Consider the following 24,548-nt stretch of genomic DNA (forward strand, 5'->3'; position numbering starts at 1 on the left):
TGAGCGTTGATATTCTAGCTTTACAAGTCAGCCCCTATCCACCATATTGAAGTCTTGAACCACAAGTTCAACCCTTCTGATCACTACTCAGTTCCAGAGCCGAACATAAACCAATCACCTATAATTGGATTTTGAAAAAGAAAATAAAAACTAATGGTAAAATTCATAAATACAAAAGCTCTTTGTATGGTCAAATATTTTAGACAAAGAGAAAATATTGAATTCTTCGATACCTTTTCTTCGGTCACTAGAATTATATTCATTAGGATAGTTATTTCAATTGTTTCTATATATAACTTGATAGTATACAAAATGCATGTTAAATCTGCTTTCTAAATGGTGACTTAGATGAAGAGAAATTTATATGGACAAACCAAAAGGTTTTGTGAGTTATGGGCAACAAAACAAGGTCTAAAAGTTAGACAAGTATTTATGTGATCTAAAATAAGCTCCAAAGCAAAGACATGAAAAGGTTGGAAATTTTGTAATATCTAATATGTTCAAAGTGAATGAAAGTGACAAATGTGCTTATTACAAATCTTAAAATAGTACTTGCATTATCATATATCTCTATGTAAATGACTTACTCGTATTGGGTCAAATTTTCAGGCTGTGAATGGCGTGAAATCATTATTGTGTAACAACTTTGATATGATAGACCTCTAAGAGGCAAGTGTTGTTATTAGAATCAAGATCATTAGATCTGAAAAGAAAATATCTTTGGATCAATTTCTCTATGTGGAGGAAAATGTCTTAAAGAAATATAATTACTTTGATTGTAAATATACCTGTACACCTTACGTTCCAAGTATAAAACTATTTAAGAACACTAGTTAAATTGTTAGACAAAGTGAGTATGCAAGCATCATTATAAGTCTTATGTATGTCGTTGATTGTACTAGACGAGACATCACATATATGGTGGGATTATTGTGTTGATTTATTAATATATCGATTAATAAGCATTGACAAGATATTTAGAGATTCATGTGATACCTTAAAAGGACAGTGGATATCATATTGCATTATTAGAGATTTCCTGTTGTACTTGAAGGATACATTGATGCATAATAGCACACCTTATCAGATGATTCCAAAGCAGCTAATGACTATATATTCAACATAACTGAGGAGTTGTATATTGGAAATCCAATAAACAGACTATATTGTCTCATTCTACAATGGAGTTTGAAATGATAGGATTAAAGACCGCTTGTAAAAAAGCAAGTTGGTTAAGATGCTTGTTAGCTGAGATTCCTTTGTGGGAAAAATCTATATCAATTGTGTTAATCCACTCTGATAGTATTGTGACTATTGCAAAAATTGAGAATCTTTATTATGATGATAATAGATGTCAAATAAGAAGAAAATACGACACTATAAGAGATTTTATGTATGAAGGAGTTGTAAGAGTGGATCATATACGTACTAATGAAAAATTAGTTGTATAAGAACATGAGACTAATGCCTATAGATGACTGAGTTGCTCATGGTGGTAACCCAACCTAAAAGACTGAAGATCCCTAGAATAAAGTTTCATGGGTAATAAAAAGTTATCAGTAATATCATATAATTATGCAAGTATAAATAAGAGAATCATGAATCCTAAAACGATAAGAGGATGATATACTAAAACCTCTTAATGAGATCTATACTCTGTATGAGTATAGTGTCTAGCTAAAAGAGTACTCTTGATATACACACCAAAGAAAAGGATGTGTGTCGGTTTGATATCAGAGATAGAGTTCAAGAATACGAGTCACTCTTGTTCATGTCCCAAGCACCTTTGTTTATGCACAATCTTAGAAAGTTGAATCATAATCTTACTTGTTATGCAAAGGTTCAAGTCGTAAGCATCCCTGTTTATGCACAATCTTAGAAACGTCTGACGTTACTTTTGAAATAGTTTTTAAATTTAAAAGGGAGATTTTTGGAAATAGAATGGAGAGTTAGGTTCAACTTCGTAAGAGATAAAGTACAAGTTTAAACTATTGTGTAAAGTGTGAATTTGAAAAAGTTTAATAAGTCCTACATTAGAGGATGAACAATACAATGTAATAGTGCTTTTTTAATGAATGGTGGCCTATTGGGGTGTGCTCGAAGGGATACACAATTTTATAAACGGGAGACAACACACCACTCATGAACACCACACACACGCGTAGCCAATGCCGTTTGTTCGATCGACGACTCAACCTAGTTCGTTCAAGTCAGGCTTAGGTGAGATGTTATTTTTTTAGTACCCGAAATTGAAAAAAATAATTTCTTAATAAATGTGTTGTTCCCATTTGTTTCATTAAGCTTACACACATTTTGTGTGCCTCTGACCAAAACATTCAGTTGCATGCTCCACAAATCTGAATTTTCAGGATTGATTCATCTGATCATGGATAGGTATAATTGATCAAATTTGCCTCAACCCCCATTTTCTCTCATTTTGTGTTTTAGACTTCGGTAATAAATAGAGGCCTTGACGTCTCATTATTTTCACTCCAGAATTCCGTAAACCTAAAATTTATCCATTTTTTCTCATACTTATATTGTTTAAATAATTTTCTTTTTTATTTTTCTTTGTAAGGGACTAAATTGTGCCATACTATTCATACAAATTCCAGTGGTCTTCGTACAATAGAAGGTGTAGTTATCTATTGGTTATCTAATGTGCATTTATAGCCCTAATAGTTCGAACTATGTTGTTTTATTTTGGATATGTCGTGTTTGATTGTCTGTCTTACACAATTTTTACAGTGCCGTGAAATGTCTTAAAGAAAGTAACCTAATACGCAACTCGACCAAATAATTTCTTTAGTGACAATTTTCAAAATCGATTTTTTAGTGAAAAAACAACATTAAATTTGTTTATTGTTACTAAATATATTTGAGTATTGAGAAATTTAATATTAAACTATAAAAGAGTGACACAAATTATGTCTTGTGTTCAATATAAATATAAGGATAAAAAGATAATTATTTACACAATCATTGTCGCAGGAAGATTATATCAGATCATATGACATTTTCATCGTTTGAGTAATAGTGAAGAATTACTAGACATCGCTCTCTAATTATAATATTAAATAAGTGAGTTAATATTGTTGTCAACATTATAAAAATATAGAGTCACACATATAAAGACGAATAAACAAGATATTAAATAAATTATTAAAATTTATTTATAACCCGGTGTTGCATTCTTACGATGCACTAACACTACTTAGATAAATACAATACATTGTAAACTATAAGTGATTTTATAAATAAAATCATTGTATTTAAGTGATAGGCATTCATTCACGTATTCTCAAAATCCTAACTGCACTAGGATTCTCAGGTTGTGATTTCTCTAAACTTTCTGCTCACACGAACCCTAAAGTTTCACAAACCTAAAACTGAGGTCATTATCTTCACTTCACCAACTTCAGTATGCGGCCTCATTTTGTTTAGATTTGGTTTATGTATAATTAATCTACTGTACGAAGTTCTTGTCGTGTAGGTTTGTAACCTAGCTCTTCGATTCAATGTTCAATCACTGCCTCGTTTTTTTCTTTTTAAAGTAACTCATGAAATACAAGTCGAGCTTTTAGGTGAGACAGATCGGAAAAATATGCAAAACATGGTTTAGGTAAAGAAAATGGAAGACAATTAAAAGAATAATGGTTGTGACTTTTTTTTTAGAAATGAATATTATCTTTTGAACAGTTTTTGAGAAATGAAATAATGAAATAATAGATTTAAGAACAAGAATCAAGGTAAAACTCAGGTTCTTCAATTTATGGTTTTTATCAGTTTCAGTGGCAAATTCTCTTCAATTCCTGAACTACCAGATGTTAAGTGTACTCATGTAAACTATGAACAGTCCTAATTACATTTTCTAAATAATTAATAAGTTATTGCACTTTGTTATATAAATTAACTACTCGCTAAACATATTTTGACAATGTTCACCGTCTAAATTATTATTAATTTTTGTCGTCAACTGTTTTGTTAAAGTTTCATCTGTTAGTATTTTAATACCATGAGTTTTTGTAACTTCTAAAAACTTGATTTAATATTACTAATATCTACATGTATAAAAATCCTAATTATTATTGTTGTTTTCAACCTTCCAAGGTCAAAGGTCCTAGAAGCTGTGTTAATTTCGTAGATAACAAGGCATTTTAGTCTCTACTTTTATCAACCAACTAACAAAGCAATAATCAATCAGGACTATCTCATGACTTTGCCATCCAACAAAAAAGGAATCAACAGACAAAAGTAAATATCAGAGTTAAACTTCTCATTTTGTTACATGAATGAATAGACCCATTACCAAGTACCACCTATCATGTGTACGTAAATGGAGCCATCTTTGAAGTTAGCTTGAAACACAAATTTAAAAACTACATGGTAAAGATTGGGCCTCAGGGATTACGATGCCAACAGATAACCAGATGATACTGTCATTCAAATCAAATTTACTCGCCGACGTCAAAGAAGGGTAATCCCCTAGCAACCCAAAGAAAAAAAATTAAGTAAAAAAAAAAGATCAATACCGTTTCCAGTTTTCTGACTATTGGCAAGTCAAAACAAGAGAATTGGATTAAAAAATAGGAAAGAGAGAATGTACATGAAGTCCTAGCCCAAAAGTTTCTCAAGACTATTTACATGAAACAATGTCGGGCCAAAGATCCAAATCACTTACCAGCCTCCATGTCTTGAGAAGTAGTCATTATCTAGTGATATTGCAAGAGCTACAGCAACGGCTCTCTCTGCGAGGGTCAGTGGGCGTCCGACATCAAGGTCTTGAATCTGCAGAAAGAAGAACTTATCAATTAGTTAAGAAAAATGGAGTTTGTTTTCTTTCAAAAAGATAGGGGATTCTGACCGCATTAGCAAGACCAATCTTGGAGCTGGGATCAGAACCTCCAAATCGAATCACATACTGACCAGCATCAGTTAGAATCTGCACATATCAAAAAATTATGTGTATCAGCAAGCTTGAACTTCAATACATAAGATAAAATGTCTGAATAATAAGGTAAAATCCTTCGGTTCAGATCAGTAAAATGACTCGGCGAAAGCAATTAGACAAGTAGTACAGCAATACGATAGGAGACACAGAGTTAAAGTTGTAGCACTAAAGAAATAAGAAAAAACAAGAGGCGAAAATATCTGGTACACCAGCCAAACATGCACAGCCTCTAATAAATATCTACATTTTCAAACGTGATTCCAGATGCTGCCATCACTCATCCAAATATGCTATAAGGCGGTTTGAATGAGACTAACTGTACAGACATAACAAAATAAAACAAGGTTTTTGCAATATTTTAGAACTTGGCACAAATGACTACCCTTTCTCTCTTTTAACCCCCACATCATAAGAGCAGTGGTACAGACCTATCTAAAACAATGTAAACCGAACAATGAAAACAATTGAATAGATCAATCCCCCAAAAGGCATTTAAGTATTAAAAGAACTTAATCTACACACTGTTAATAACTGGTTCATTTGATAAAGTTAACAAGTTTGGATTAATTTTGTAGAACAAAACTAATGGAAATTCTGATAATGCAATACAAATTTGGAAAAAGAAATTTTATTTAATATGTTTAGCAATAAATAACCATGGCAAAAGAGAATAACAGTAATGGACATCTAGCAAATATGTTTGAATAAAGAAAACAATAACATAAGTTTTTTATGCAAAAAAAGAAAAGTGAATGTGAAAATTCAACCTCAAAACCAAAGCCCCTCCAATCTCGATCTACTTGAGCAAGCACCTCACCATCAATATCTTTCAAGGTGAATGTCCAATTCCACAAGCCAGGATTCTCAACCACCGCAAATTGCTTATTCCTGCAAATCTTCTTCTATGAGACTTATTTCATGCAATATACAAAACTTATTTAAGCATTTCACTAAGAGTAATCCAAATAAAACCAATAAAATAAATCAAGAGAACATATATAATCATCATCTATTCAAGAAAAAAATTACCGCACAACTATAATTGTTTTAATGTGGCCAAGATAATAACATAATGTCTTGGTTTAAACATAGACAAAATTTCCAAATAAAATATTTAGGTCTAGGACAAAAAAGGGCAACAAAGTATGTTATGGTTTTTGCAATTAATAGCTTCGATATGTTTTTGTTCACTGTAATATATTCATTTTTTTCATTTTCATCACTAGGCCATTTTTGGTTTCCAGATGACTCTTTTATTTTTTGATTTTTTTCTTACTTTTTTGTTTAAGTTCCTGTAACATACTTTTGTTTTTGTTTTAGTCTCTTTAATACATAGTTTTGGGGTCGAATCTTTTTTGACATTAGGGACTAAAGCAAAACAAAATTATATTGCCCGGGCTGTAAACATATTATATCTATAATTAATTAAAATAGCTACAACTCAAAACATGTTATTTTGATATTACCCAAGGTACAAATCATAGAGTCTCCTCCAGAGATGCCACCGCCTGTGAACTACTCCAATTTCCTGAAGAGAGGATTTGACATAATTAACAGCCAAATTGCTCATAAATAACTTAATGATGCAGCAACAGTGTACAACAGTTAACAAATATGGCATACCTTACCATCAATTTCAGCATAAATTGAGCTTGTTATCCACCAAAAGGGTCTACGGACCTAACAATATAAAAGAATATTCTTAACTCAAGCTAAAGGAGAAATTAATTAAAGACTAAGACACTAGTGTGAATCCTAATAAATTTCTGTGTACTAAAAAGGCAGAACAAAAATATATTTTTCTCACCCTGAAGAGCTCATTCCCCACAGCATCAGTTATGTGTGCAACAAAAGGCCTCCTTAGACGAAGTAACTGCAGCAAAAAAGGATGAAATGGAATGAAATAAAATAAAAAAATTTAAAAATTCATAATACAAAGATGAATAGTAGAAAAGGGAAAAAGATCAAATCAAGAGTTGCAAACCAAAATATATAAGTCGAGAACCCATTATTGAATTCAACACAGAATAACTCACACCAGGCCTTGGTCATTGTACAAACTACGAAGTGCCCAAATCTAAACAGCTGTTATCCCACTTTAATTTTCTTTCCCTCTTTATAAAAAAACTGGCTAAGATCCCATGCAAGATTGCACGGATACGAGGAAAAATGGCAGGAAATAGATGTTTGAAATTCTGTCACATGCCACCTAGGTGGAAGATATTTTTTAGAATAGATAGAAGAGGGATTACTAATAGACACCAAGTATGTGACACCCATGTAAAAGTTAGAAAATATGATGACTCTGTGATAACCCAAACCTAGACAAGTCAAAAAAATACTTCCATTCTACATGATTATAAGGCATGGCTCTAATCGTCCGTGTCAAAATTTAGAGTGGGTGTTAATAAAGTGGCTAACCCCCTCGCTCATTTTTACGAGATAAATCTCTACGCGTCATACTTGAAGTGATGATCAAACTTCGTGGTTGATATCTAAGTTTAACCTCTAATGCAAAAGGCACAAAAACTCCAAAACAACTGAGTTTATTTTGAAAACTTAGATCTGCAAAGTGGCAAATGAGAGAGCCTTCAGATGAAAGTGGGGAGTAGCCATGAGAATGAGATGAAAGAGCCTTAACGGAGGACAAATGGAATGGTGTTAGGGGAGGTGTCTGTAAGGGAGGTTGGTGTTTGCTTTAAACAAGAGCGGCTATTTTTTATTTTTAAGAAGACCTTAGGGAAGGTTAATGGTGGTTGCCTTTATATTAAATTTCAATTCAAATAAGGTATGTCTATCCTCCCATATAATCTATAGAAGTAAACAATTTAATAATGAATCACAATGCAAGTCAAATCTAATTGGGGAGTGACAATCTAGACTGGAGGTAATTAGCAAATGTCATTTAATCAGACTAATAATAGAATACATCAATACATATTCTTACAATAGTACAATCGAAGGACTGACCATTATCTTGGGAAATTTTGGTACAAGTTTATCGATTGCCTTTTTTGGAATCCTTATGACACTCTACCTATGAGGGCCTTAATATTGACTATTGATCAATAAATAATCAAATGATTAGTTGAAAAAAAAAATATCGCACTCCTATCCACATTGTCTCTTTTCCTTTATGAAGATGTTCAACTTTGACTGTTTGGTGCGCAGGATATGATAACTGTATCATATCCTAAATCAATCTAATGTTTGATGACATAACAAGATAGGATAAGTTAATCCTGAAACTTATCATTTTCTGTCTCACTAGTTCAAATTTTTATTTTAAATATGAGCTGGGTTAGAATCCGGCAGAATAGCATAAGAAAACAATTTACTAATTTACCCCTATAAAATATAATTTAAAATAAAAAATTAAATATGACAAAATATAAATAAAAGTAATTTGTAATTTTATATAATATAAAAAATTAACCTAATAAATTTGAATATTTAAAAATAAAATAATTATTAAAATTTTAAAAATATGAATACTAATTTTACTTTTTTATCAAATTAAGTATATTTTCTTGCAAGAATAGTTTTATCATTTACATATTATATATACATACTTTTATTTTGCTTATCTAATATATACAATAAAATTCATGATCTTTGTCAAGAAAAACATAAATTATTTACTAAGTCGTGTCAATCAATTTTTTTTTAATTATTTAAAATTATGTATTTATTTTATCAATTTTAAAATATTTTACAAAATTAATTTTTAAAAATTGTATATATATATATATATATATATATATATATATATATATATATATATATATATATATATATATATATATATATATATATATATATATATATATATATATGTCAGAAAATATATCTTTCTAAGTTACAAATTTACCCTTGACATTATATATATATATAAAAGACAAATTTACCCTTGTTAAACAAGAACATTATATATATATATATAAAAGATAAATTTACCCTTGTTAAATACTTTATATATATATATATATATATATATATATATATATATATATATATATATATATATATTTTTATTATCTTTGGTAACATGTATGAACCAAACACATGATAGGATAAGTCTTGTTATGTCTAATATCATATCTTATTCTTATCTTGTTTTATATCCTATCATGTCTCTATCATATCATGCGCATTAAACGGATCCGGAAATTTTTCATTGTATTACTCATTTCATATCACTTCTCCATACATATAGATTGTTCTTTTTCCTAGAAGAAGAGTATGGAGTAGCTAATACCAGACTCGTTTGGTGCGCAAGATATGATAGAGGAATAATAAGATATAAAACAGGATAAGGATAGAATATGATATAGACAAAATAAGACTCTCTTAAAATTTGAGTGAAATCTGACCATTGATTTTAAATTGTATGATTATTATTAAAGTTCTCAGTTCTCGTAATAACTAAAGTTCTAATTTAATATATATATATATATATATATATATATATATATATATATATATATATATATATATATATATATATATATATATATATATATATATATATATATATATATATATATATATATATATATATATATATATATATATATACACGATAAAACTACCCTTCCAAGGAAATATATTTAATTTGATAAAAAAATAAAATTAATATTCATATTTTTAAATATTTCAATTTATTAGGTTTTAATTTTTTATATTATATAAAGTTACAAATTAACTTTACGACAATATCATACATAAATTAATTTTTATTTATATTTTATCATATTTAATTTTTTATTTTAAATTATATTTTATATGAGTAAATTAGTAAATTATTTTCTTATTCTATCATGCCGAATTCAAACCCAGCTCATATTCAGAATAAAAATTTGAACTAGTGAAACAGGATAGGATACACTTAGAATTAACTTATCAAATCATGTCTCTTATCCTGCGCACCAAACAAACTCGAACTACCTATCAAATATGCAAGCATCTAAGTTCTTTCTTGTTGATATGGTGAAACGGACAATATAATTATAAACTTATTTCCATGAGGAAAATAAATGAAAATTATAGAATAAGCAACCAAAGGGAGTGAAGATTACCTGTCTGGTAATGACGTTGCTCTGTTCCCGAATTAAACCTACAGGCTGCATCATAACATGAAGCAAACAATGTCAACCATCATTATAATGAGCTATGCAAGGAAACTATAACTGAGTAGTGAGCAGGAGATAAGGATTATCACTGACCGACTGTGGGTAGCATGCATCTACAATGGCATAACGATTTTCCTACAAACAAAGTCACCAAATTAAGACATGAAGCCAAGATTAATAAACTTATTAAAAGAAATTGGAGCAATGTCCTGCAACCTCAGGATACAAATTATCCATCACGTGAAATGAAAATGATAAAGAAGTTGCTTTTGTGACAAAAACAACTAAAGGAACCAACCATCAAATAATAAAGAGGCCAAGAGGGTCACCTGTTCAAATCCCAACACAAGATTCGCCCACTCGATATCTCTAGTAATTAGCAAGTTGGACCTGGCAAGCAGAGGAGCTACCTTGGCCTAACAAGATCAAGAAGGGGAAAGCAAAAATATCCATGTTAAATTTAAAACAAAGAGTATAGAATTAGGGTATTCTTTAAGGAACCCTTTTAGTGAATAATCATCTTACCATTAAGCTCTAATCACACCCTAAACCCTAACAAAGACCAAGATAGCCTCTAATCTAACACCATAATCATGCTACGATTAATCTCTAATCTTATCTAGCAGCATCATAATGCACAATGATTAGCCTGAAACTACAGCTACCACAGCAACCATATTTCCTTTAATTTTCTGAAATCCCTAAACACATTACTAAACTCTAAGATAAAATTCCATAAAGCAATAAAAAAATACACAAATTGAAATCCCTAAACACATTACTAAACTCTAAGATAAAATTCCATAAAGCAATAAAAAAATACACAAATTTCACCTCTTCTGGAGATTCCGGTTGAGAAAATTCAGAAACAGATTGGCTTATAGGAGGTTGCTTCAAGGACCGTTTAGGTTTACTGGTGCCAGCAGAAAACCATCTAGGATCAAGATCAATACCTCCCGATTTGATAAATTTCTTACCTCTAGGGTTTCGCATTCTGCTATCAGAAACCCAAAGTTTGACGAAAAAGTCCCTGTTCAATTGATGATCCACTTCGGTTCCAAATCGGTGGTTATGAACAATGTTTGAGTGAAAACGAAAATCGAGAAGCTTCTTGATATTGGATTTGGATACGTGGCGCCAACCATCCTTTAAGCGATTCATCATCGCGCTTTTTTGATTAAGGGGAAATCGAAGGTTGATGAATCAGATACAGCAGTATAAGATGAACATGTGAAGGAGTGATTGTGATATGCATAAATTGATGGTAGGAAGAAAAATGGAAAATGTAATTAGTGCTATTAGTTAATTGAATATGGTCAATATATAGTCACTTGAGGGGGGAAAAGATTATCTCAAGAATTTAATATTTTTATTCAAGATTTTTATTTTCTGACTCTTGCATGATTCATTATTTCATCCAAGTTAAATAATTTGTGTTATTGAAATTTTTGGGAAGAGAGTGGAAGTCAACATAAAAATTATGGATTTATGGATTCTTTTATAAGAATTTAATTGAGATGTCGTTGAGTTAATTATAGAAGTTCAAAAGAAATTTAATTTTCATTTTAATCACATATAAAATGAATAAAATGAAGGAATTGACTGTTTACATTGTAAGTAATTATAAATTTCATTGTAAATTTACTTTTAAATTATTTTATATTTTAGGTTACATTTTCATTTTACTATATTTAACCATTTGATGCGGCGTATAGGAAGTTCATTAAAAAATGTCGCGTAATCACCCATATCAAATTTTTTAGTTGTTCATTTATTGGAACGAGCGTTTATTATTTGACTATGGCGCCTATTTTTAATATCACTTGCTTTTCTATAAAATTGTGGAAATGATGTATCCTTATCCATAACGGTATGAGAAAAAAAGTCAAAATGAAGAAAGTACGCTATCCAAAATAATATCGGAGATGATCGTCTGCTTCTCATGCTCTTGAGAGTTAGTATTACTTTCTTGGAGTCTAAGATCCAGCTCCAAGTAGGGGCGGCAAACACCTTGCGCGCAGTATTTAGGCCTGTCTCGCACTGAAATGCAGGCAAAACGGGCATATGTCCAACGGGCTGGGCCTGTTTGCTACCCATAAGCCCAAGAGACTTATATAAATACCTCAACCCTGAGATTGAGAGGGACATTTGACTCACTTCAAAAACACCATATATAGAGTCTCTCAACATCCCTGCGTGTGTTGACTCTAACACCACAACAACCTTAAAAACCTCCCACAGTCATATGTTACAAAAGGTTATCACGTATTGTACTTTTAGCAAGTAAAATTGGCGTCCGTTGTGGGGGCCCGGTAAAACTATTATGGGACAACATCACGATATTCAATTAGTTTTCCATCCTCGTGTCCAACTCCTTTGTCCATCATGGTGAATAAGAAGGTAGCAACTCCGACAAATAGTGAGTATGACAATGATGAGAATGCCATGGCAAAAATGTGCACTGACATGGACGACTTACGTCGCCATAATCAAACTCTAGAGAATAGTTTCCTTCACATCCAACAACATCAGCAAAAGAATGAACCTCTCAAGGAGTTCAAAATCCTAGACAACAAATTTCTAAAGAAAGACGCCATTGGGATGCAATTACAAAAAATCCAGAAAGGCAAAAATAACTAAACCCTAAAATCATTGGCTTTCCTTAGAACGTCGTTGTTCATATGGAACATTTTTTAAGTGATCAATGCTCTCCTTGGGAATTTCCTCTGCCACATTGTCGCCTTCCTACTCAGTCTGGGCACCATCGTTGTGAGACGCTTCAGCCTATTCTGGAGATGGAACCTCCTCCTCGTCTACCAAGTGTCCATCATTGATCACTTTGAACAAGTCCTTTTAGCTCAGGTCAACCAAGGGTAAAGGAAGGTTATATACTCCTTAGCCCACTCGAAATATTGGTCAAAAGTTTTCACAAATTCATCCTTGAGTGTGGACAACTCCCCTTCATTTTCTTCATATAATTGAGGAGCCCCTCAAGATATATTTTAAAGATTTTCTCTGAGGCAACGAGATCCAATGCCTCTAGTGCTGTCTTTTTAAGTAAGGATTTCAATTACCCATTCGCTTTTAGCAATGTCCTTATTCTCTTTTGGCTTAATGCAATGCTTTCCCTTAACCATAGAGAGTTGATATTTCAACTCGCTAACAACTTGAGTATATTTCTCTCGTTGGACTCGCTTTACCAAAAGACCCTTTAGCAGGTAATTCTCTGCCAAATTAGACAACTTGAAAGGCGAGATATTATGGACGGCCTTGAAGTTAATATGTAAGTCCTCAAGAAAAGGGAGACGAGCTCCAGTGAACTTAGCAACATCAAATGTTGTATCATTTCATGTAGAATATTGAGGGAGAGAATCATCCTTTGTTGGCGATGCCCCTCATTCGTCTTCAAGGATCATTATTTGATCATCCTTCAGAACTGGGGAATATCTTTTGCTTTGCTTTTGGATCTTAGGGGGATGGGCATCATCAGAGGTGTGTTTTAAGGTGATCATGGCGCGAGAACTTACATAAGTATTCATATATCTCGTTCTCTCCCCCCCCCCCCCCCCGACCTAGGGTGATCATGGTGCGAGAACTCATGACTTTGAATTCATGCTAAACTTAAACCACCTATTTATCAATATTGATGAGGTAGTAAAAGTTAAAGCCAATGATAGATCTTGTATCCATGATATAGGGAAGTGAGGGGCGTCATCCGCTCAGACAGTGATCATTGAGTTATCAATCAGCCCTATAACCTTCATAAATATGTCCTTCCAATTTTTGTAGGGGTTTGAACGGGACTTGAACAATTTTCTTTATGATATGACACCTAATGTTACCCAACCACTTTTGGCGCTGTCTTTGGTAACATAAAAACAAAATAACACCCCAATGATGGGGAAGACTTCCAATTATCGGCATATAATTTTGAACGCCTTAATCACGCTGTAGACATTGGACATAATATGAGAACGATAAGCATTTGCAATCACTAAGAACTCAACTTTAAAAAATGTGGAGGGTATCAAAACCCTTAAATCGTGAATGACATCCAAAACGGCCATATTGGCCCCCCTTCTTCATAGCACAAATTTAAAATAACATCTCCTTTGTGTCCAATATTGGAAAGTTTAATATGTCATTGAAAGGCATCGATTTTGTCCTCCCTAGAATACAGAGACACAAAATCTTCAAAGTCAAAATACTTAGCATTTGTATCCGCTATTGATTTTTCAGAGTTCTTGATAAAGAACATGAAAAAAAGAGTCACTATCAGAACTACCAGTGCTTTCATAAATCCCAAATGCCTAATATATAAAAGGCATTACTCAACCATTCTTTGACATTTTAAAGCCTTAACAACCTATATTAAACTAAAAAAGGAACGAAAGAGTGGTAAATCCATGCCTGTAAATGAGGTTAAGAACTTGAATCTTGAATATGATAGACCTAGGGAACCCAATTTAGATATCCCCATTACTGACCTTAGTAATGTAGATGTTAATGACATGTATTCTAGTGATGAATCGAATATGGTTAACCATATAGACAGGGAGCTTGTTGGTGTAAGCCTTAGAGGCCAATACTTTTGGTACTTGTATCGAATAATTTATTAATAATAAAAGGCATTTCTTTATTATGTTTGTTTTTCCAAAATAATAAAGTCCCTAGAATATCTAGTCCGTTTAATGAAGTGTTAAGTTTGACTTAATCATGAGAATCATTAAACATAAGGACACTATGCTTAAAGTATTCGTAGGCGAGCTTTATTATGAAGTGGGATAACATTAAAGCATTGAGATTATTATGTAGATAGACTGATGATCACATCTCATGGATCATGGATAAGGAGTTATCAAGTATTAACATAGGTATAAATATCAGGAGTAATATTTATACTGGATTGACTCGCGATGAGAATACTACATAGAATGTTATGCAATTTGTCATAAGTTATTCTCATGGTGATAAGTGGTGTATACCACTCTTCGACTTGAAACCACTATGGACCCTATATGTAGAGTCGAATACTTTATTGCTGATCAAATGTTGTCCGTAACTAGATGACCATAAAGACAGTTGATGGGTACTCCAAAAAACACATTAAGGGACATGAGTGACCTAGATGGAATTTGCCCATCCTGCGTAACAAGATAGATGTCTAAGGGCTCAATATTGAACTGGACAAGGGTGACACGGTATATGTCTTGTGTTCAACATAGACATAAGGGAAAAGGGTAATTGCACACACAAGTATTATCACAGAAAAAGGTTTTGTCATATCACATGACATTTTCCATGACATGGGTAGCAATGATGTGTTGCTAAATATCGTTCACTGTTTATTGTGTTAAATATGTGATTTAATATAATTGCCAACGTCGCGAGAACCTACAGGGTCACACACAATGACAGATTAATGAGAGATAAAATAAATAAGGAACACCGTAAGGTACAATTCACTTAAGTAGAATACGGAATATGGTAAGGTACCACGCACTTAAGTGGTATACGGTACATCATAAGGTATGGTGCATGTACACTTAAGTGGGCTTTTTATCTTGCACCCCACACAAGTGGTTCTATAAATATAACCTTTGTGCATAAGCATTCTGACTTGATGAAAATTCGTTCTAAGAAACCCTAGGTGTATTTTCTTCTCTCTTACTCAAAGCCTTCATTCGTATCAGCTAGCACTGAGACTGAAGAGATCTGTTTGTGTGGACTGAGTAGAGGCGTTGTACTTCATCAACGCCTGTGATCACTCATTCTATTCGGCATCAAAGGTTTCAATCGCCACAAGAGGTAACTGTTTCTATCACTAATCATGCCCATTCGTAAGGATCACTCAAGGAAAATTTTTAATTTCCGCTACGTATTATATCACAATTTTCCTTCACTTGTCCCCATTAGGATAAATATGAAACAAGTTGGGGATGGGTTTACCTTCGGGAAATCCAACTCAATAACCCCATTCCTATTACAGACCTCATGAATGATTGTAAGATGCAAATTGTTGCTAGAAGTTTGAAACATTTATTCAAATGTGAGTTTTTGAGGATGATGTGAGATAGTGGTTGGAAAATCAATCATGATGTATGACTTATGGTAAGCAATTTTTATCTGTGAATAATGAAAAAGGTAAGAACTTATGGAGATAACATTTCTGAAAGACCATGCACTTTGACATCCACTCAAATTGTACCTCTTTTTCATAAGTCTTTCACCAGGAACATAAAAAGCTTCAAAGAGATTATTTTTCAAGATTTCATGTGAAGAATCGAAGAGACTTAAAATATTCCAATCAAGTATAGCATTCAATGAGAATAAACCGACCTCACCGATAACTTTTAAAGTACAAAAACAAAAGAAGATAAATAAAAATCACATAACTTTCTAGTGAGGGCAACAAAGTTCAAACTGTTTAATAAAAAACCTACTATTAAAATGAAGTTAAGAGGGAGCGATACTCAACTATCACATAATTCACATTCAAAATCGATAAAGGGAAATTGAAGTCACACCCTTGGAAAAGATATTCGATAAATGTAGAAGTAGCATAACTCCTCTTTCTCAAGGCATCTAGTTCATCATGATACACCTCATTTTCAGTATCAAATTACTTGCTTTATTATTTATAACTTGGTGTTCAATTATAAAGGTGGATTGAATATACAAAATGTTTTTTTCCTACAAAATATAGTGAGATTTTTAATTATTTTATAGTTTTTTGTTTGGTTTATAGAATAATCCTCAATGATTTAAACCCATATTATACATATTTAAAGAAGATGAATAAAATTTCATTCCAACATCCTTAAACAGAGTTTTAAGGGACACATCAAACACATTATATAAGTCATCTCCAAGTTATTGACTTACACAAATTTCCCCCGATTATTTCTAATGACTACAATATGATACAATAAAAAAAAGGAACATACGCATATAAAAGGAGAATGTGGAAGAATAGATCGAGAATAAAAAATAAAGAGCAAGACATATGAACTAAGAAAATGTATAAGCACTATAAATGGGCGTGAGAACAAAGTAAGTCAATGCTATAGAATTGACAAACATAGACAAGACAAATAAGTTAAATGGGGTGTAAATCAAATGGTAAAAATGGAAGTGAAATAAAAGGTCCAAAATGCATTAACGTCCATTTTAGAACGAATGTTTATTGCATGCAAAGTAGATTAGTTAATCCAAATTAAATATAGAAAATAAATTGTCAAACAAGAAACAACATGGATACACGCCAGTGCACAAATTACAAAGACATATAAACACTTTTCTAACTCAAATCAACACTTAGACTTCCACCTTAGATATGAGGTGTAAGTTTAGTAGGCAAGATGTACAACCTCAGGGCAAAAGCGCATCATAGCAGGAAAATATTTTTGATCTATAAGTTTTTGTATTTTTATACTTCAAAACTTTTAGACTTATTACATGTCAAGATAGCTAAGGGTCTAAGAGTTTATCCTAAGAGGCCCAAAGAATTGGATTAAACACCATCTACATTTTTGTTGCACAGACAAACCATGACCAATAGCCTACCCCACCAAATAAGATATTACATGCAAATATTATGCAAAAGGGATGATGTCACATGAAAACTTCCTCCAATATCATCCACGATATAAGATCTTATGGATATAACATTTTTAAAGGACAATGCACGTCTTTGTCGTTTCTCATACAAGAAAACTTATTTGACTTATAGATGCGTCTGCGTCACTACCTATCTCAACTATAAGATACACACACACACACACATAAACCTAGTCTCGGTGGTCTCAATGGTCATTTTAGTTTATATAACAACAAACCAAAATATATAAGAACCCATAAACATTATAAATAGGAGTTTCACCCCTCATATATGATTATACATTCTTAAACTCACTCATAACCTAATTATGTTATGCCTTAATTTGACGTATGAATGTTCTTATGGATACGAAAAAACTCATAACTAGATACATATAGGCCATACCATCGAAAATGGAAATCAAATAATGTTCACATGATTAATCTCTCATTCAAATACTTCATTTGTTCTTATTATAAGATAAAATTTACTTTTTAAATTCATCGAATAAACAATGTAGGCTAAATACATGTTTTACTCCCTTATATATACTTTGGGAGTTCATTTTGGTCCCTTAAAAAGTATTTAGACAACAATGTATCTAGTCTAAACTTAGTCTACATACGTTAACTATTTAATAAATCTGAAAAATAGTTTTTTTTTCATAATAAAGATCGATGGGAATAGAAAGAATTGATTATTAAAAAAAGACAAAAACAAAATTTAAATGACAAAATTTAATCATATTTTTTTTTACTTAACGGAATATATCAATATGTATATTTTATAGCATCACAATCACATGTCACAAGAAAATCTTCTAAAAAAAACTCATATAAAACATAAATTTTTTAATGAAATGGGTGAGGGTTAGCCCACAGTGGCGAGTAGCCTTTTTGTGGAGGTTTTTGAGAGTATTGAAGGAGTCAACTCACGTGAGGTGAGTGGTCCTGATGGTGGCCGATACTACTAGGTTGCAGGTGGACAGTTGGAGTTTGGTAATTAGCGTTACTCGGAGCAGAGTGCTTTTTAAGTAGTGTTTGAATGATATTTTCATGTGGATAAGTATGTGTTACTTGAGAGTCTCTCATTCCCCATTTGAGGAGAGATATTTATACATGCTCTCTTGGGTTTGTAAAGTAAATGGACGGTTATGCCTCACCTTCATGACCAAGGAAATGTTCAAGAAAAGACTTAGTCTCCCTATAATTATGGAAGAAGTGAGTTTTCCTCATGACTGACTATGTTTAGTCAGTCATTATGTGCCCTTGTCATCGCCCACGTCCACTAGGCAATTAGGACAATGAGAACCCAATCGAGCGGGTTGTCTGGTCGCATTTAGGTGGCCTCGTGGCCCATATCAGTCGATCTATGGCTTCACTGGACGTCTTATCTCTAACTTTCTTAATGACATTCCTCATAAGCTACCCTTTCTTAGGAACCCAATAAAAATATAACACTACAAATAACAATCTAAATATTATTTATTTAAAATTAATAACTCTTTTCAATTAGAAAATTTGATATTTAATCTTTTAAATAATAAATACAAGTCAGTTACTTTACAATATCAACACTACAAGATTTAATTATCAAAAAGATTTTTTTACACATGCACTGAGTCTCATTTCTTTATGTTGCCACTTTTATATGTTGGTTGCGGATTATTTTCACAATTATTTACTTCCAAGAAAATATAAGTGAATGTTTTTGAAAAAATATAGATAAATACTTGCATGAATACGAATCTAAATTCATATTTTTAGGAACAACCAATAAAAAGAGAGATAATTCAAATTTATTTAAATTTTAACTTCGTTTTTAATTGGAATCATAGGGTAATTGCGATAATGGAGGAGAAAGACAATTTTATTTTTACCTTTTAATTAATAAAAAAAATTGTGATTGATTATGTGTAAATCCAAGGGTGTGTTTATTTCAAGGTTAGAAAAATTATTCTTTGGAATGGTATTCCTAGGATTAGTATTCCTTGGAATAATATTTCAACTTATGTGTTTGGTAAGAACTTAATTTCTTAAGAATAATGATAAAATTTGTTTAATTTAAAATTATATTAAAATAAAAAATAATAGTAAATGTGAGTGATAATGGGAAGTTAGAGTCGGTTGAACTTATTCCATAAGAATGTTATATTCCCACCCTTTTAAGTATTGGAATAAGAATTGAAAAATGTTTTGGAATACTTTTTTAAAACTTGAATCAAACATAGAATGTTGCATTCCCATAGCCATATTTCAACCTTGAAACAAACACACTCCAAATGCTATAGTTGTGTCTATCTAAATATTTTTCAAAAATACACTTGGAATTTTGACGCATAAATAAATAACTGTATAAAAGTAGACACAGTCTTATTTAGGGATGACAAAAGTATCCATACCCGCATATATCCGCGGATAAAATCCGTCACGGATACGGGGCGGGTAGTTTAAAAGATATCCGCGAATAAAATAAATGAATATTTAAATACCCATTTATTAATGGATATGGATACGGGTTTAATGTTATCCATACCCGCAGATATCCGTATTCGTTAATAAATTATAAAAATTATTTAAATATTATTAGTTTATTATATTTTATCTTTTCATCTACTAAAAAAACTAGAAATCTAACCTCAAAGGGTTGACTCAGTTGACAAATGAGTTTTCTCTAAAAAGGGACGGAACCGGCTAGTACCCGGGTTCGATTCTGGCAGGAGTCAAAAACGCCCTGTGGCCACAGTGTCGTCGCCTCGGTGCCGTCGCCTCCGAGACCGGGTCGGGATTAGTCACGTGGAACCCCTTTCCATACCTCACTTCAACATTTTCACTGACGGATATGAGATAAATATGAATATCATATTTATCCAACAAGACAGACAGATATATCATAATATCCGTCCTCATGGATATCTATTTACATTTATTCATTCAAACAATAAAGAAATTTATCCAACAAGACGGACACATATATCATAATATCCGTCCTCGTGGATATCTATTTACATTTATTCATTCAAACAATAAAGAAAAAGGCCTTATTCATTCAAAAAAAAAATAAAACAAAAATAAAAAAAGCGTATAGTACTAATTAAAGTCTAATAAATAGATAAACCTGTATAAATAATATATTTGTAAGAAATAATAAACATTTAACCACCGACAGATTCACAATTCAACCCAACCCCAACGTGTAAGAGGAGATTTTTTTTTTTTGTATAGGGAGATCAAAATTGAATCCCAAAAAAAACCCCAAATCTTAAAAACATTTGCCCTAACCCAGTTTCCAATAACCGGGTCATGATTCAACCGCCGGTTCCCGGATCCTCCGTTCTCCGCCGTTGGCTGACCTGAGCCACAACCAACCTCCGTCAACCCTCATTCCTCTCGCTCCCAGAAAAAGAGGGTGAAAGCGGATAATGAACTGCAGCGTCGGATCCATCGTATGGGTTCGCCGGCGAAACGGGTCGTGGTGGCCGGGTCAAATACTCGGCACCGATGATCTCTCCACTTCTCATCTCACTTCTCCTCGTTCAGGAACTCCGGTTAAGCTTCTCGGCAGAGAAGATGCTAGCGTGTAACTCTCTATCTCCTTTCAGTTGTTAACTTAACTACTCCACTTTTCATGCTTTTGTTACATTATACTCGTTGATTAATTGCGTCTTTGCAACTATGTTAGTCACCATAACCCGTGTAGAATTCTATAATCTGAGGTTATGATCATTATTAGTTTCATTCATTGTTGTTATTTTGATGATTTAATGCATATGAGATGTACAAATCATTAATGTGTATGTTTTAAATTGTTAATTAATCTGTTATTTGGTGGGTTATTGTTCTTTGCAGAGATTGGTACAATTTGGAGAAATCCAAACGTGTCAAGTCATTCCGATGCGGCGAGTTTGATGATTGTATTGAAAAAGTTGAATCCTCTCACGAGATGCCTCTGAAAAAACGAGAAAAATATGCCCGCCGTGAAGATGCCATTCTTCATGCTCTTGAACTCGAGAGGCAGTTGGTGAAAAAGCAGGCAAAAGTTGCCATTGCTTCTGATCGAACCAGTTGTAGATCGGCTAGTTCTGTTAAAAAGGGTTTGGCAGTGTTCGGGGAAATCAATGATGCTGAAAAACATTTAAATTTGAAATCACATGTGTCTTGTGAAAATGAAGTTGCTGGAGATTGTTTTCCTTTGGAGGTAGCTAGGGATATGGAAGTAGATCTATGCGATATGACTCCTCGGACGAGAGGCTTGCAGGGTTTTGGAATCAAAATTCCACCCTTGAAAGAGAACCTCCCATCCCCCGTGGATCGACGTGTTTCTCAGAATCTTTCAGTTGATGAGGGTGCTCAGGCTCTTGTAAATGATAGTATTATTACGCGGAGTGCACTCCAGACAAATGGTATAATTCTTTAATCCTAATTCACTGGTGAAAATTAGTAATATGTTTTAGGGTATACTCTGAGCATGGTTCTGTTTCCAGGGGCTAGGCAAATATCAACCCGGGAAAAGAAGAGCAGGTATTTTTATTTTCCGTCCGAGTCTAGTGATTCTCTTGAATACAAAGAGAGACTAGACCTTGCTGAGATGTCATCTCCCAAACTTGGAGGGGAGTTTCCTTATCGCGGTTCTTTGGTTGGAGAGACTGAGTCAACTTTTATGGATGTTGAATCTGGCTCTTCAGAAACAGACTCTACTGTTTCTGATTCAGATTCTTCTGAGACAGAACCTGACATGGAAGCAAAGGTGATACTTACAGGTTAGGTTTCTGTCATTCATATGCTGTCTCAACAGTATGATGCACTATAAATTTGCTACAACATAACAAGATTAAGGAAAAAATAACACACCACTTGTTGATTCCAGTACTTCATTCTGTCAGTGTCTGTCATTTTGTGAATTTACTTCTCTTAACCTTTTTTTATGCAAGCATTCAACACCTGTGAAAAAGATTTTGAGAGTTAAAAATATATTTTTTGAGCAATCCGATTTGTGAAGGTCCAGGTTGTTAGAGTCAAGAGAAGGGAAACAAGGCTAATTGTTGCTATCATGCATGTTTTAGTTACAACCAGCTTTCATGAATTATATGATTAGGAGGTCACTTCTAATTTGTTTATTTTTGGCCATCTAAGGGATTGACGTTCTCAAGTTACGACTTCATTCTTAATAAAGGGTTAAATTTTTTTGTTGGACTATATGTTTAATCTTTCTTTTACATCATCCTTTATGGTTCTTTGAATGTTACTGTACCTGCAGAAACTGGCCGGGATTTTGAAGAACATGAGAGCACTAGCAGTGAGGAGCTTGATGAATTAGCAGTGACCGGCGACATGCCTCACCTCTATCCTCGTGAACTGACATCTTGTCATGAAGCCATGTCTAAATGGCAACTAAAAGGGAAAAGGAATAGTCGGAATCTTGTAAAGAGGTCTTATGGTCCCCCTGACGGAAAAAGTGTTATATGTGAAGCAGAAGTGGATTTTGAAGATGGAAGACCTAATTTAAGTCACAAGAGAATGGGTTCAAGTTTGCATTGTTACAGAAATGATTTCAGCGATGATGCACTATATGACGATGATCAAATGTTGGGATCGGAAGATGAATACTCTCCCACTCCAAGAGCTGTATCAAAAGTTCAAAATAGAACTCATCGTGGTGCTAAGTGGAATGACTTGGCCTCGGATGAACATCTTGCTTCAAAAGAATATTGGGATATGAATGGTTCTACTCCAACGCATAGCAATGGTTATCATGTCAGTGGGAGGACGAGGTCGGTGCTGATTAACGTAGACGTGAAGGTTCAAGCAGGATATCGGAAGGAGCCTGTACCCATTATTTCTCTCATGAGTAAATTAGACGGGAAGGCAATAATAGGGCACCCAATTCAGGTTGAGGTCCTTAAGGATGGTTCTTCTGATGCCCTTTTTTCTGCAATTGATGACTTCAGTAATGACGGGATTGGTCTTGAGGAAAGCAGTGTGCTTCGACAAGGATGGAGCACTGCAAGGAGAACAGCAAATTTTCGTGTTCCTCGCACACATGTATTTTCATCAAATGGTGCTGAAGTTGCTGGCGAGTTTCCCTCCTTAGATCAACAACAAAGCTTTGATTATAAAAAACAAAACTCTGGAAGTTCCAGTCATAAAGCAAGCCTCCAAAAGAAGAGTGGCAACAAAAAGTTCTATAAAAAGGCGCCAAAGAAGTCGAGCTTGTCATCTAACCAGAAAATTAGAACTCTGTCCTCGTTATCTATTGAACATAGACTTAGAAATCCATTGCATGATATAAGTAGTTATCAAACAGATAGATTAATTAAACCAGAAATCTCTGGACCCACCACAGTTGCTTGCATACCAGTCCAGTTAGTATTTAGTAGATTACTTGAGAAGATTAATAGGCCACCATTGAAAGCAGCATTGCCGAATACTGGTGTGGAGAGAAATTCATAGGTTACATGTACATTTTTATATGGAAAAGAATAATCTTAGAGTGATAGCACAATTTCTTGAGGATGTCTTGTTTCCAGTATATGGAAATCCTTTTCAATTTATTGTCTGCATTTTAAGGATTGATATGGTGTATAGTTCTCTATTCATCCTGTATCTATTGAAGATAAATAAAAAGATTACATGCAATTGTTTTGCTGTCATGGGTAAAATTCGTTTTGAGTGAATAGTCTGAGTTACGATAGCTTCGATATTTTTTTTCGATTGGGAGATAACTTTTGATAAAGTTGTTAGAAATCTTTGACTTTGAGAATTGTTTATTGAGTGAACAAGTGTTTGCCTTGAAGACAATGATAAAAACTTTTTGTTTGCTTATTTTTCGGGGAAATTATCTGGAATGAATAGATTTTTGTTTCTTT

General features: G+C 33.0%; 2 protein-coding genes across 2 annotated transcripts; one reads left to right on the forward strand and one right to left on the reverse strand.

The window, feature by feature from the left end:
• Window positions 1-4,175: 4,175 nt before the first annotated feature.
• Window positions 4,176-11,384, reverse strand: LOC131623945 (altered inheritance rate of mitochondria protein 25-like). The gene is made up of 11 exons (XM_058894947.1): window positions 10,918-11,384; window positions 10,413-10,499; window positions 10,177-10,218; window positions 10,030-10,074; window positions 6,759-6,824; window positions 6,575-6,631; window positions 6,418-6,479; window positions 5,719-5,839; window positions 4,865-4,942; window positions 4,682-4,788; window positions 4,176-4,485 (listed from the first exon to the last, which is right to left on the reverse strand). Exons 1-11 carry the CDS (start codon window positions 11,245-11,247, stop codon window positions 4,455-4,457), a joined length of 1,026 nt encoding a protein of 341 aa, XP_058750930.1. The 5' UTR covers window positions 11,248-11,384; the 3' UTR covers window positions 4,176-4,454.
• Window positions 11,385-20,834: 9,450 nt separating this feature from the next.
• LOC131623946 (uncharacterized protein At1g51745-like) lies at window positions 20,835-24,318 on the forward strand. The gene is made up of 4 exons (XM_058894948.1): window positions 20,835-21,262; window positions 21,532-22,085; window positions 22,167-22,442; window positions 22,940-24,318. Exons 1-4 carry the CDS (start codon window positions 21,105-21,107, stop codon window positions 24,130-24,132), a joined length of 2,181 nt encoding a protein of 726 aa, XP_058750931.1. The 5' UTR covers window positions 20,835-21,104; the 3' UTR covers window positions 24,133-24,318.
• Window positions 24,319-24,548: the final 230 nt, after the last annotated feature.

This window comes from Vicia villosa, unplaced genomic scaffold, assembly GCF_029867415.1.
Source record: "Vicia villosa cultivar HV-30 ecotype Madison, WI unplaced genomic scaffold, Vvil1.0 ctg.000089F_1_1, whole genome shotgun sequence".
NCBI classification, from domain to species: Eukaryota; Viridiplantae; Streptophyta; class Magnoliopsida; order Fabales; family Fabaceae; genus Vicia; species Vicia villosa.

Bases quoted from the DNA above. Each gene is read 5' to 3' on its own strand.
- LOC131623945 (XM_058894947.1), bottom strand. From the start codon at position 11,247: ATGATGAATCGCTTAAAGGATGGTTGGCGCCACGTATCCAAATCCAAT. The intron at 5,840-6,417 runs GTAATATCAAAA...GAAGATTTGCAG, and splicing joins CTCTATGATTTGTACCTTGG to GAATAAGCAATTTGCGGTGG. The intron at 4,943-5,718 runs GTTGAATTTTCA...TGATATGTGCAG, and splicing joins GGAGGGGCTTTGGTTTTGAG to ATTCTAACTGATGCTGGTCA.
- LOC131623946 (XM_058894948.1), top strand. From the start codon at position 21,105: ATGAACTGCAGCGTCGGATCCATCGTATGGGTTCGCCGGCGAAACGGG. The intron at 21,263-21,531 runs GTAACTCTCTAT...TGTTCTTTGCAG, and splicing joins GGCAGAGAAGATGCTAGCGT to AGATTGGTACAATTTGGAGA. The intron at 22,086-22,166 runs GTATAATTCTTT...TTCTGTTTCCAG, and splicing joins GAGTGCACTCCAGACAAATG to GGGCTAGGCAAATATCAACC.